The 12,317-nt window shown below is 49.5% G+C and overlaps 1 protein-coding gene across 10 annotated transcripts in view; it reads left to right on the forward strand.

The window, feature by feature from the left end:
* Window positions 1–12,317, forward strand: part of HTT (huntingtin) — a 193,592-nt gene that overhangs the window by 96,093 nt on the left and 85,182 nt on the right. For all 10 annotated transcript variants that reach the window (XM_003411334.4, XM_064286172.1, XM_064286170.1 and 7 more), the window contains 4 exons: window positions 674–825; window positions 2,389–2,591; window positions 7,186–7,312; window positions 8,285–8,412. In XM_003411334.4, the coding sequence (XP_003411382.2) occupies window positions 674–825; window positions 2,389–2,591; window positions 7,186–7,312; window positions 8,285–8,412 (610 nt within the window). The remainder of the gene's footprint in view (window positions 1–673; window positions 826–2,388; window positions 2,592–7,185; window positions 7,313–8,284; window positions 8,413–12,317) is intronic.

The raw sequence follows: 12,317 nt of genomic DNA on the forward strand, positions 1-12,317 counted from the left end.
TGTGGCCTAGCACACAAAATTAGGGTGAACTCTAAGAGTATGTAGCTTAGGGATTGTTGTATTAGCTGTTTTCATTTAAAATGGTTTTCCTCCAGTAGATGGCCCTCATGGCATCTGTGCAATCATCTTGGGTTGTCTTCTGCAGCATTAAGGAGTAAGCTTTCGTAGTGCATCCCGATCACGGAGAGCAGTTTTGGCAAATCCCCCTCACGTTGGGAAGTCAGTCTGTAGATTTCTTGGGCATGTCCACATACAGACCATTAATGTTTCTTTGAAGTGGATTGCATTCAGTGGTCTTGAACGATTCTTTTCCTCCTTTCACCAAATATGTATCGAGCAGCTAAGTTTCCCATCACAGGTCCAACGTTAGACTTGCCTTCTAAGCAACTTCAGCACTGGAATAAAGCGTGCTAAATCAAAATTGAAAGAAAGTTAAAAATCCATCAAAACATACAATAGTTCCAGTATTTTCAATCAGATCTGCTGTCTGAGATCATTTCTCCAATAATTTTTATCGAGTTATGATTTACAGAAAAGATGTTAACAACAGTGAACCTGATTTATGTGCTATTATAAAATGGAGAGTGGCATGCCTGCATTTTAGGTTCAGAAGAGAAAGACTGTTGGCTTGAGACAGTTCCGTAATGTGACCTTGTAACGCCTCTGCTTCCAGAGTCCCCCCGCTGAGCGCCTCAGACGAGTCTAGAAAGAGCTGTACCGTGGGGATGGTCACGATGATCCTCACGCTGCTCTCGTCAGCCTGGTTCCCCTTGGATCTTTCCGCTCACCAGGACGCTCTGACTTTAGCTGGGAACTTGCTTGCAGGTACTGGTACTGAGTTGGAACAGGGACTCCAGGTTCTTCAATTTTTATTATCTCGTGGGGGATCGGGGTGGTGAATGGACGAAGGAAGAGTATTGTGAGGACATTGCCAATGGTGGTTGGTTCCTTTAGTGAAATTTTCAGACGCAACCATATGCATCGTTGTTAGTTACCATTGAGTTGATTTTGACTCATGGCGACCCCATCTGTGTTGAGTAGAACTGCTTCATTGGGTTTTCAAGACCGTGACTTTTTGGAAGCAGATCGTTAGGCCTGTCTTCCAAGGAGCCTTTGGGTGGGTTCGAACTGGCAACCTTTTGACTAGTAGTTGAGCACTTAACCATTTGTACCAGTCAGGGACTCTACCTGTACGCATGAATGCATCGCACTGGCCTTCCCCAGCCTAGCTCTTCAGCCAGCTGTGTGCAGACTCAGTTTTCATTTGATTGGGAGTGGGCACCTGTGCCAGGTACAGGCCCTGGGGCTGTAAGAAAGTGTAAAGTGGGCTCCTTTCTTAAGTCGATTATAGATGAGTGGGGGATACATGTGACCAAAAGTCAGTAAGAGATACTCAGTATGGTGGCAGCACAGTGTGGTCACAGTCAGCGCTCCTTGGGGGCATCAGGACAGGACTCGAGATTTGCGGGTTGGCAGGAAAGGGCACTCCAGACAGAGGGCATAGCATGTGCAAAGACATGGAGATGTGAAGAATTATGGGATGTTTGGAGAACGGTGGTAATTTTGGACATCATGTGGAACGGGGGCTAGGTTGGAGGCTGTGGCTGGTGAGATGAGCTCCATTGAAGTGGGTGTGCGGGAGATCTTGTTTGTCTCCATTAAGAAGCCTGGACTCACTTTGTTCGGAGGCCATTGAAGGGTCTCTGGGAAGTTGAATTAGTACTTTAAAAGGTCACTCAGCTGACTTGCACGTGGGTTGGAGGAGAAAATAAGGAAACCCCATCAGGAGTTCTTGTCCTAGTTAAGGTGAGAGAGAGACCGAACTGAGATACAGGTAGTCCTCGGCTTACAGCAGTGCTCCGTCCTGATGACTCCATCCTAAGTCAGTTCTGATGTAAGTTGAATACCTCTTTTTTGACCTTTGAACATCCGCGAGTGAACATCTGAGGATGGTGACATCAGCAAGTTACACGCTGCAACGTTGTATGTAGTACATATTAATTATAACAGTAAGATGTTCACTGTTGTAACTTGAAAACGTCATAAGTCGAGGACTACCTGTAACAGCTTTGGAATTTAGAGGAAGAGACTGAGTGAAAGAGCATTAAGGCGGCAGACTCAACAGGCTTGTTACCGGTGGAACTTCAGTTCTAAGGATCAAGAAGGGGTCTAGGATGACCATCAGTGTTTTGGGTGGGTGTATGGTGGTGACTTCCATGGAGAGTAGGAACACAGATTTTGGGGGGAAATGTCAGTTTCACATTGAATTGAAGGTTTCAGTAGAGCCTCAGGTGGAGATGTCCAGGTCTCGAGGCTCTGTGTTTCTCAAGCTGTTTCCTTGTCACACACTCTGGAGATGGTTAGGTAACGTACATGCCCGTTACACAGCCAGTGCTCCCAAATCTCTGAGAAGCTCATGGACCACCGAAGAAGAAGCCAATCCAGCGGCCACCAAACAAGAAGAGGTCTGGCCAGCTCTGGGTGACCGAACCCTGGTGCCCATGGTGGAGCAGCTCTTCTCTCACCTGCTGAAGGTGATCAATATCTGTGCACACGTCTTGGACGATGTGGCTCCTGGACCAGCAGTAAAGGTAACTTCTCACTCAGGACTGCTCTAACTTGGCCTTCATGGTTCTGCGGGCTTCCAGGCATCCCCCTGTCATCTCTCTGCTCCGTATCCTCTGTGGCTTTAAAGGGACAAAACTGGCCATATCATGACTAAATTGAACATCAGCGTGTGATCATCATTCCATAGCCCCTTTTGTGTTATTTACCCATTACTGGCACCTCTTAGAGGGCAATAAAACTCACCTAGCTTCTGGCATTCCAGTATTTTCCCTGTTATCTCTCTCACTTTCAGATGGCTCTGCCTACGAAAGACGCGCTGTCTTGTGGGAATGGCTTTCACAAAGCTAGTTAGTGTTCCTTCCGTGAAATGACGAAAGGGGGTAAGGCCCCCCTGGATTTGAGTTCTGCTGGAGAGCGTGTGCCAGGCCTCTCTGTCCTCTGCCTTCTTAACAGGGCCTCTGTTTTTCTGCACAGTAGCACTTGTCTCATCCTGGAAACTTTTCAGTTAAAACAGTTTGTACTTTCTAGTGCTCCGTGGTCACTTCCGAGAGAGACGTTCATTTGGGGAGTTTTTGGTGACCTGAATAATCTTTTTTTTTTGTTTTTTTAGCTTTATTCTTAGGCTTTCAGCATTAGACGGGGAAGTTGAGAATTGAAGTGGCTGCTTTAAATAGCTCATTTGATGTCTCCCAAGTCACTGGCTAAACAGTTTTGCTTTTCTGTGAAGTACAGTGTCAGTACGATCAACTTCACAACAGATGTTAAACTGTTTGCACAATGAATTTAAAATAGACCCATCAACTTATAATTATGTCTGATTATTCTCTTTCTGTGTATCTCACCTCAAGTTTCTTCTATCTGTAAAAAACTCTCTTCAACTCTGCTTGCTTCTTGAGGCCCATTCTGTCTCCTCCCCACCGCTTCAAACTTTTCTGAAGAGCCGTGTCTCCCAGTGCCCCGAGCTGAAGGCCACCCTTGACAAGACCCGTGTGGCCTCGTCTGGCCTGGACTCAGTTCTTGAAGCCCTGCCAGTCTGGTTTCTGCTGTCTCCGCTCCACAGCAGCTCTTCCTGCGAGGCCTCCCCTGTCAGTCGGGTGGTATTCTTCAGGCCCAGTCTTACCCTCTTGCATTATCTCATACAGCTACTCCCATCTCGAAACATTCTTTTCAGTTGGCTTGTATGTTGTCTCATTTGTTCTTCCTCCCCTTGCTGCTCCCAGATCACTGTCCTGGTTTAGCCCTTTCTGCTCACCATTCAGTGTGGCCTAGGCTCTGTTTCAGGTCATCTTGTCTTCTCCCTCTGGGCCAGCGCTGTCCAGTAGAACTCAACTACAATGGAAACGTCCCATATCTGCACTGTCCAGGACAGTAGCCACTAACCGCATGAGGCTGGTGAACACTAGACAGGTGGCTAGTGCAACTGAGGCAGTGAACTTCTAATTTTGTTTGTGGTTCATTTGTGCTTAGATTTCAGCAGCTCCGTGTAGCTGGCAGCCCTGTGTGGGACCATGCCCCACTAGGGAGTTGGTTGGCTCTCACACCTCTCCTGCCTCGGAGCTCCGGTCCAGTGTGCTCAGCTGCCAGCATGATGCTCGTGGGGGTGGCGTGGGCAGCTCACACTCGGCAGCCTGAAGCAGACTTCTCCTTTCTGGCCGGTGCCTCCCGTCTCCCCAGTGTGATCGTCCTTAGGGGAGTCAGCCTAATGCTTCATTTTCACCCACCACGTTTTTTTTTTTTTGCCTCTAGTTTTCCCTCCTAAACCCATTGCTGTCAAGTTGATTCTGACTCATAGCGACCCTGTAGGACAGAGTAGAACTGCCCCAGAGGGTTTCCACGGCCGTACATCTCTATGGAAGCAGACTGCTGTATCTTTCTCCCACTCCCTACTAAATATCTTGCAAATGTATGTTTTGGTAACAGCTCTAGTGAGATACAATTCACATCCCATTCATTTCCATGGTTTGGCACTGTATGGTTCCGTGCTTTTTAGAATATCCACAGAGTTGTACAACCATGAGCACAATCAACTTTAGAACATTTTCATCACCCTAAAAGAAACTCTCCGTCCTTTAGCCATCCCCTCCCTTTGTTCCTGTTCCTCCAGCCCTAGGCAACCACTACTCTGTCTGTCTCTGTAGATTTGCCTATTCTGGACATTTCACATAAACGGAGTCACATAATGGGCGGTCTTTTGAGGAAGACTCCTTTCACTTAGTGTGATGCGTTCAAGGTGCGGGTAGCCTCTTAGCTGGTCTCTGTCATCCTCTCTTGCTCCTTCCAGTCCGTACTCCTCCATGCAGCCATTTTATGCCCATGCTTCTTCCCGTTGCGCAGACCAAGCTCGGAGATACACGAAGCGACCTTCCTAGAGTCATGTAGTTAGGGAGCGCCAGAGCTGGCACTTGTGGTCCATGTCTGCCATCTCGTCCCCCCTCTGCCCACCATGCAGGCTGCCTCCTGCAGCTCAGGAACCTGGGCATCCCGAGCCTTCTGTGTCCTGCCATGGGTCACGTTCTGGAAAGAGTGTGGGCTTTGGGGTCCCTCTGGGCTTGTTGACTTCCAGCTCTGCTGCTTGTTAGCTGTGACCTTGAATACGTCAACTCGTGTCTGAGTCTGTTTCTTTGTCTCTGAGGTGAAGTTTAGAACGTTGCTTCATGTCCTGGCACACATAGAGCACCCTAGCTGCCTGCCCTCGGTGGGGGGGTGTGCTGGCGCACATAGAGCACCCTAGCTGCCTGCCCTCGGTGGGGGGGTGTGCTGGCGCACATAGAGCACCCTAGCTGTCTGCCCTCGGTGGGGGGGTGTGCTGGCGCACATAGAGCACCCTAGCTGCCTGCCCTCTGTGGGGGGGTGTGCTGGCGCACATAGAGCAGCCTAGCTGTCTGCCCTCGGTGGGGGGGTGTGCTGGCGCACATAGAGCAGCCTAGCTGTCTGCCCTCGGTGGGGGGGTGTGCTGGCGCACATAGAGCAGCCTAGCTGTCTGCCCTCGGTGGGGGGGTGTGCTGGCGCACATAGAGCAGCCTAGCTGTCTGCCCTCGGTGGGGGGGTGTGCTGGCGCACATAGAGCAGCCTAGCTGTCTGCCCTCGGTGGGGGGGTGTGCTGGCGCACATAGAGCAGCCTAGCTGTCTGCCCTCGGTGGGGGGGTGTGCTGGCGCACATAGAGCAGCCTAGCTGTCTGCCCTCGGTGGGGGGGTGTGCTGGCGCACATAGAGCAGCCTAGCTGCCTGCCCTCGCGGGGGGCGGGTGTCCTGGCACACATAGAGCACCCTAGCTGCCTGCCCTCTGTGGGGGGGTGTCCTGGCACACATAGAGCACCCTAGCTGCCTGCCCTCTGTGGGGGGGTGTCCTGGCACACATAGAGCACCCTAGCTGCCTGCCCTCTGTGGGGGGGTGTGCTGGCGCACATAGAGCAGCCTAGCTGTCTGCCCTCGGTGGGGGGGTGTGCTGGCGCACATAGAGCAGCCTAGCTGCCTGCCCTCGCGGGGGGCAGGTGTCCTGGCACACACACAGCACCCTAGCTGCCTGCCCTGGACGGGGGGGCCGGTGTCCTGGCACACATAGAGCACCCTAGCTGCCTGCCCTCGGTGGGGGGGTGTGCTGGCGCACATAGAGCAGCCTAGCTGTCTGCCCTCGCGGGGGGCGGGTGTCCTGGCACACACACAGCACCCTAGCTGCCTGCCCTGGGGGGGGGGCCGGTGTCCTGGCACACATAGAGCACCCTAGCTGCCTGCCCTCGGTGGGGGGGTGTGCTGGCGCACATAGAGCAGCCTAGCTGTCTGCCCTCGCGGGGGGCGGGTGTCCTGGCACACACACAGCACCCTAGCTGCCTGCCCTGGGGGGGGGGCCGGTGTCCTGGCACACATAGAGCACCCTAGCTGCCTGCCCTCGGTGGGGGGGTGTGCTGGCACACACAGAGCACCCTAGCTGCCTGCCCTCGGTGGGGGGGTGTGCTGGCGCACATAGAGCACCCTAGCTGCCTGCCCTCGGTGGGGGGGTGTGCTGGCACACATAGAGCACCCTAGCTGCCTGTCCTGATAGGGGTGTGTCCTGGCACACATAAAGCACCCTAGCTGCCTGTCCTGGTAGGGGGGGGTGTCCTGGCACACATAGAACACCCTAGCTGCCTGCCCTGGTGGGGAGGTGTCCTGGCACACACAGAGCACCCTAGCTGCTTGCCCTTGGCGGTGGGGCGGGGGGTGTGTTCTGGCACACAGAACACCCTAGCTGTCTGCTCTGGGGCAGGGGGGAATGGTGTGTCCTGGCACACATAGAACACTCTAGCTGCCTGCGCTCAGGGGGAGGGGGTGTCCTGGCACACATAGAACACCCTAGCTGCCTGCTCTCGGAGGGGGGTGTCCCCACAGCTCTGGCTGCTTCAGGCCCTCCAGGGCTCCCTGAGGGCCCAGGGGCTCAATAGCTCCTTTCTAGCCCACCTGTTAGGAAGTTCTGGGTCATTACCTGCCATGCTCAGTTGTAGAGTGAGTTAAAGTGTGTAAGTATGTGCGGTAGCCGAGCTTTATAAGTATGGATTCAAAGGGAAGAGAGGGTAGAGCCGTGTCCTGTGGTTTTCGGTTTCTGTGCTGGTTGTACTTCCTCATCTCTTGTTTTCTGTTTAGGCAGCCTTGCCTTCTCTGACAAACCCCACTTCTCTAAGTCCAATCCGACGGAAGGGAAAGGAGAAGGAAGCAGGAGAGCAGGCCTCTGTACCACTGAGCCCAAAAAAGGGCACAGAAGCTGGTGCAGGTAAGAAGACATGGCGGGGAGGAAACAGGAGTGGGCACCTGGAGGGAGCAGCATCCGTAAGGCAGAGATTTTGTATTTAAACGTACATCCACGTCAAGACAAACATGATATTTGATGTTTTTATGGAAATAGAGTAGTGAAGCCTGAGAAACAGTTCCACCTGGTTTGGTTTCAGAGACTAAAAGCTGACTTTTTCAGCCTGATGGGTATTTGTCCATTCTGTGTGATGGGAATTACCCGGGCCGTCAGTGTGCACCACAGTGTGTCTTCATGTCTCCAAGCTTTTCACAAGGCGCAGTTTTCTGAGGATTGACTATAGTACAACAGGAAGATTCACTGGCCTTGAAAGGTTCAGAACTTTATAAATGCAAAATTGTCAGTATGTGACTGATCGCCTTTCTTCAGGATGAAATAAACTTAATGGCTCCAAGTAAAATATCCTTAAAACTTAGGAGCAGAGCAGTTTATGTGGTGCTGCTGCTCTAAGGTGGATAATACCAGCTTCATGGTAATGTTTGTACCCATTACAGCCCGTGAAAGATTTTCTCAGGCCGTCCCCGTGGGATTGAGTAAAACGCTCAGCAAGCGTGCCATCCGGGGGTTGTCCACATTCTGTGCTGAGGGACCTTAGGTTCACAGAGGTCATGGGATTGGTGAAGGTCATTCAGCTCACTCTGCCTCTGATTCTCAAGCTGGTGCCTTGACAAGCACACAGGTGAATAAAGCAGAAGAGACAAAATAACTACAGCATATTGCTTTTTTTTCTCTTCTCTCTTTTTTCGGTACTCAGATCCTATTTGTGTTTATTGGTCAGTTTCTCCTTATTTCCAGTTAATCAGCAAGTCAGAGGAAAGACATGCATATTATTCTACTGAAATACCTTTTAAAAATCATTATTGCTGGTCTTCTGTTTAAACTTGGCAAGTTTTTACTTTTGATCTAAAAGTTTATGTTTTGTGTGTGTTTTTCAAGCTTCTAGACAAGCTGATACCTCAGGGCCCGTTACAACAAGTAAGTCCTCATCGCTAGGAAGTTTCTATCACCTTCCTTCATACCTCAAATTGCATGATGTCCTGAAAGCTACTCACGCCAACTACAAGGTACGGTCCTCTACTTCTCCGTGCGTGCTGCAGATGCAGGTGGGGATCTCCAGTGGGTGGCGATCTCTTTATGGTTTGCAGGATGTACATGTGTGCACATATACAGAATGAATCCATGTGTGCAGACACACACACACACAGATTGTCATTTGGAATGTGAATACAGTCAGCTTTTTTCAAGTGTGATTGTCTTTCAGCTTTGTTGGCGGTGGCTTCTGTTACACATTTTGGATTTTCATATTGGAAAAATAAACTCTTCTGAGGTGTATTGGTTTTGTGTCTGGGGTTCCCCAGACCATCCCCACATTTGGGGATTGAAAATCTAGAAGGACTCATGAAACAGCACACACCTCAGGTTTATTAGTTTATGTAAGCTGGGTAAGGAGTGTCGCTATATAAGGACACGGCCACATCAGAGAGTAATAAGTCACAGGTGGGGTTGGAGGAGTCCAGGTGCCATTTCAGATGCTCACTCCCTCCTTCAGGGTCACACCAAGCCCAGTCCCCCCAGCAATGAAAACATCGCAACATGAGTGTGACGCTTCTGTCGGGGAGGCCCAGAGAGACTCAGCGCCCAGGGCTTCTATTGAGGGGTGATCACACCAAGCACCCTCTCCCTGGCATGGGCCAAAATCCCACAGGGCTGTTTAGCATAAACCACGTGGTTTGCTCATTGAGCCTTGCTTATCTGTCAGGATGGTGGGAAGCTCCTGGAATCCCAGTTCCCGGCCACCAGCCCAGGGCCCAGCTTGCCAGTGGGCCCATCTGAGGCAGCAGTCTCAGGCGTGTGGTGTGAACTCTTCTGCACGGGTCATTTTGTATCGAGGCCTCTCTTATTCTGAGGTTCTGAGATCATTAAACAGCAATCCTCCCATGGTTTCCAGTAATGTTTTTACCCATTTTTTACTTTGAAATTTTTTAAAATCTATCTGCAGTTTATTTTACTATTAAATTCAAAGTATGGGTCTAATGTAGTTGTTCTCCAGGTGCCTGACCAGTTGTCCCAGCGCTGATGACTGAATAATCCGCTCTTTCCTGCCCTGATTGATTTGAAGCGCTGCCATCTCCCATCACATACTGAATTCTTATGCGGCCATAGCTTCCTTCACTGTTGGTTACATCAGTTTGTCCATCTCCCATCACATACTGAACTCTCATGCAGCCATAGCTTCCTTCACGGCTTTGTTACGTCAGTTTGTCTATCTCTTCATGGATTGGAAGCACACTTTTTCATTACTGTGGTTTCTAACATTTTCGAGGGGGTTAGTTCCCCCATTCTTCTTAGGTTTTTATTGTGAAAATGCACGTCACAAAGCATACGCTGTCTCAACAGTTTCTGCACGCACAGTCCATCCCCATTCTTCTCTAGAATTTTCCTGAATGTTCCTAACCTGGTTTTGTATGTGAATAGTAGAATAAGCTTGTCTTATTCCAGAAAAAATCCTGGGAGTATTTCTATTGGGATCATATCGAATTTGTAGACTAATTTAGGGAGCACTGAGACCTGAAGACATTGCGGCCTCAAAAAAAAAAAAAATTTTTTTTTTTTTTTGTCCAGGAGCATGGGGTTCTGCCATTCGTTCACATCTTCCTCCACGTGCCTCACAGCATTTGCAAAAGCCTCTCACACCTATCTTGCATGTTTCTCAATCAGTGTATCCCCAGGTGTCTTAGTTATCTAGTGCTGCTGTAACAAATACCACGTGGGTGGCTTCAAGGAACAGAAAGGTATTTTCTCAGAGTTTAGGAGGCTGGAAGCCCGAGTTCAGGGCGCAGGCTGTAGGGGAAGGCTTTCTTTCACTGTCACCTCTGGGAAGGTCCTGGTTCCTTGGTGACCTTCCTGTGGTGTGGCATCAGTCTTCCCCCATCTCTACTCGCTCCTCTGCCCTTATCTGCTCTTTTTATGTCTCAGAGGTGATTGGCTTAGAGCACACCCCACACTGTTGGCCTCTTAACATAACAAAGAAAAAACCATTCCCAAATGGGATTATAACCTCAGATATAGGAGTTAGAATTTACAGCACATATTTGGGCGGGGGACACAATTCAGTCCATAATACCAGATATTCTTTTTTGTTTTCATTTTTACTAATAGATACTTCTCTCTCTCTCTTTTTTTTTTTTTTGGAAAACCATTTATAAACCTTGTATGTGTGGTGTCTTTTCCAAAGGACAAGATAATGATAATTTTGAAAGAAAAATCTTCAGCCACATTTTAGAAAAGATACAGGAGCTCTCTTTAGCCAGGTGTTTCTTGCATCAACCCCCAAGTAGAGGGAGAAAAAAACAAAACCCCTTGCCATTGAGTCGATTCCGACTCATAGCAACCCTACGGGACAGAGCAGAGCTGTCCCATAGAATTTCCAAGGAGCGCCTGGTAGATTTGAACTGCCAGCCTTTTGGTTAGCAGCCGTGGCACTTAAGCACTATGCCACCAGGGTTTCCAGTAGAGGGAGCAAAACCTTTCAGATGCTACACAGAGAAGGCATTTCTTGTCAGTCTGTTTTGCTCATGGCGCCTTCAGTTCTGACTCTTGGGTGCTCCCAGTGTGCCTGCTCCTGTTTATCATTTTCCTTTCTGAATATCCTGGACTCTGAGGTCCACCTACCATTTTAAATTTGCCTCCCTGGTGCGTTGAATTCCCTGCTTCCTTTGCTGTGTGTACCACCATGTTCATGCCTAGTTGCAGACGTCTCTGTTGTGTTGGAGTAACTAGGATGTCGAGGCGGACCTTTGCCCGTCACCTCTGTTCCCTTTGTCCCTTCAGCTGAGTTGCTGAGCACACTGTTTCCCTCTCGTCGCTTAGCCTTCCTGCGCCTCTGCAGTCCCTTTGCTCTTCCCTGGTCTATTCCCGTCCAAGTCTCCATAGAGCTTCTTCCGCTCTGCTCCAAGCCCCAAGATTGTCCTTTGTATCTTAAGTGTTACCTGGTGACTTACTGTTTACTCTAAAGATGGACCTTCCCAGAGTACATTGCTATTAACTCTCCTTGCCACCAGCATCTCCAAGCCCCCTCCTCTCCCTGCCATCTGCAGAGGAGAAGTGTCCCTGGGCCCATTTTCACTCACGTTCCTCGGGCTTTTGACCTCTTCCCCTCCATCTCCTCTTGGCATGGCTTCATCACATCACCCTGCCCCTTGGGTCCTCAGTTGTCACCTCCTGGTTTTTTCCCTCCTTTCCTTGGCCTGTTGACCCCAAGCGGATGTCAGCAGTATGCTTACATTTTCATTTCTGTCTTTCTCTTGCCTGCTTGCCTCTCCTTTTGCATGGACAGCACTTGCCTCTTCATCATTGGTGGCTGGGTTCCTTTATTCATTGGAGCATTTTTACAGCATTTTGCCAGTATTCATTCTGGCCCTCATTCTTGTACATCTTCTTTGTCCCTGACCTCTCCTCTCAGTCTGTAAATGGAGGAATTGATGCCTGATTTCAGTAAGCCAATCCATAGAATCTTAATTTAGTACTAATTCTTAAAGCTCATTTGGAGCCCTGGTGCCATAGTGATTAAGAGCTCAGCTGCTAACCAAAAGGTCAGCAGTTTGAATCCATCACCCACTCCTTGGAAACCCTATGGGGGCATTCTGCTCTGTCCTGTAGGGTCACTATGACTCAGAGTGGACTCATCAGCAATGGGTTTGTTTGTTTTGAAGACTAATTTAATACTTTTTGTAGCCACACCAAAGAACTATGTCTGAATTTGATACTGATTTCCCCAGAGATCTAAAGCATGGGGAATGGGACTTCTTTTCATATTTTTTGATAAGCCTGTATATCAGACACTGGTTCTCGTGGTCCTTTTAGAGATCCTCCTCATCTGACAGGAGACTGGGAATTCTTTCTTTCAGTAGTATCAGCATAACTTTGACGATGTCCTTTGAAAGATAACAGTTTTAATATGACTGTCTCA

This window comes from Loxodonta africana, chromosome 5, assembly GCF_030014295.1.
Source record: "Loxodonta africana isolate mLoxAfr1 chromosome 5, mLoxAfr1.hap2, whole genome shotgun sequence".
In the NCBI taxonomy this organism is placed as follows: domain Eukaryota; kingdom Metazoa; phylum Chordata; class Mammalia; order Proboscidea; family Elephantidae; genus Loxodonta; species Loxodonta africana.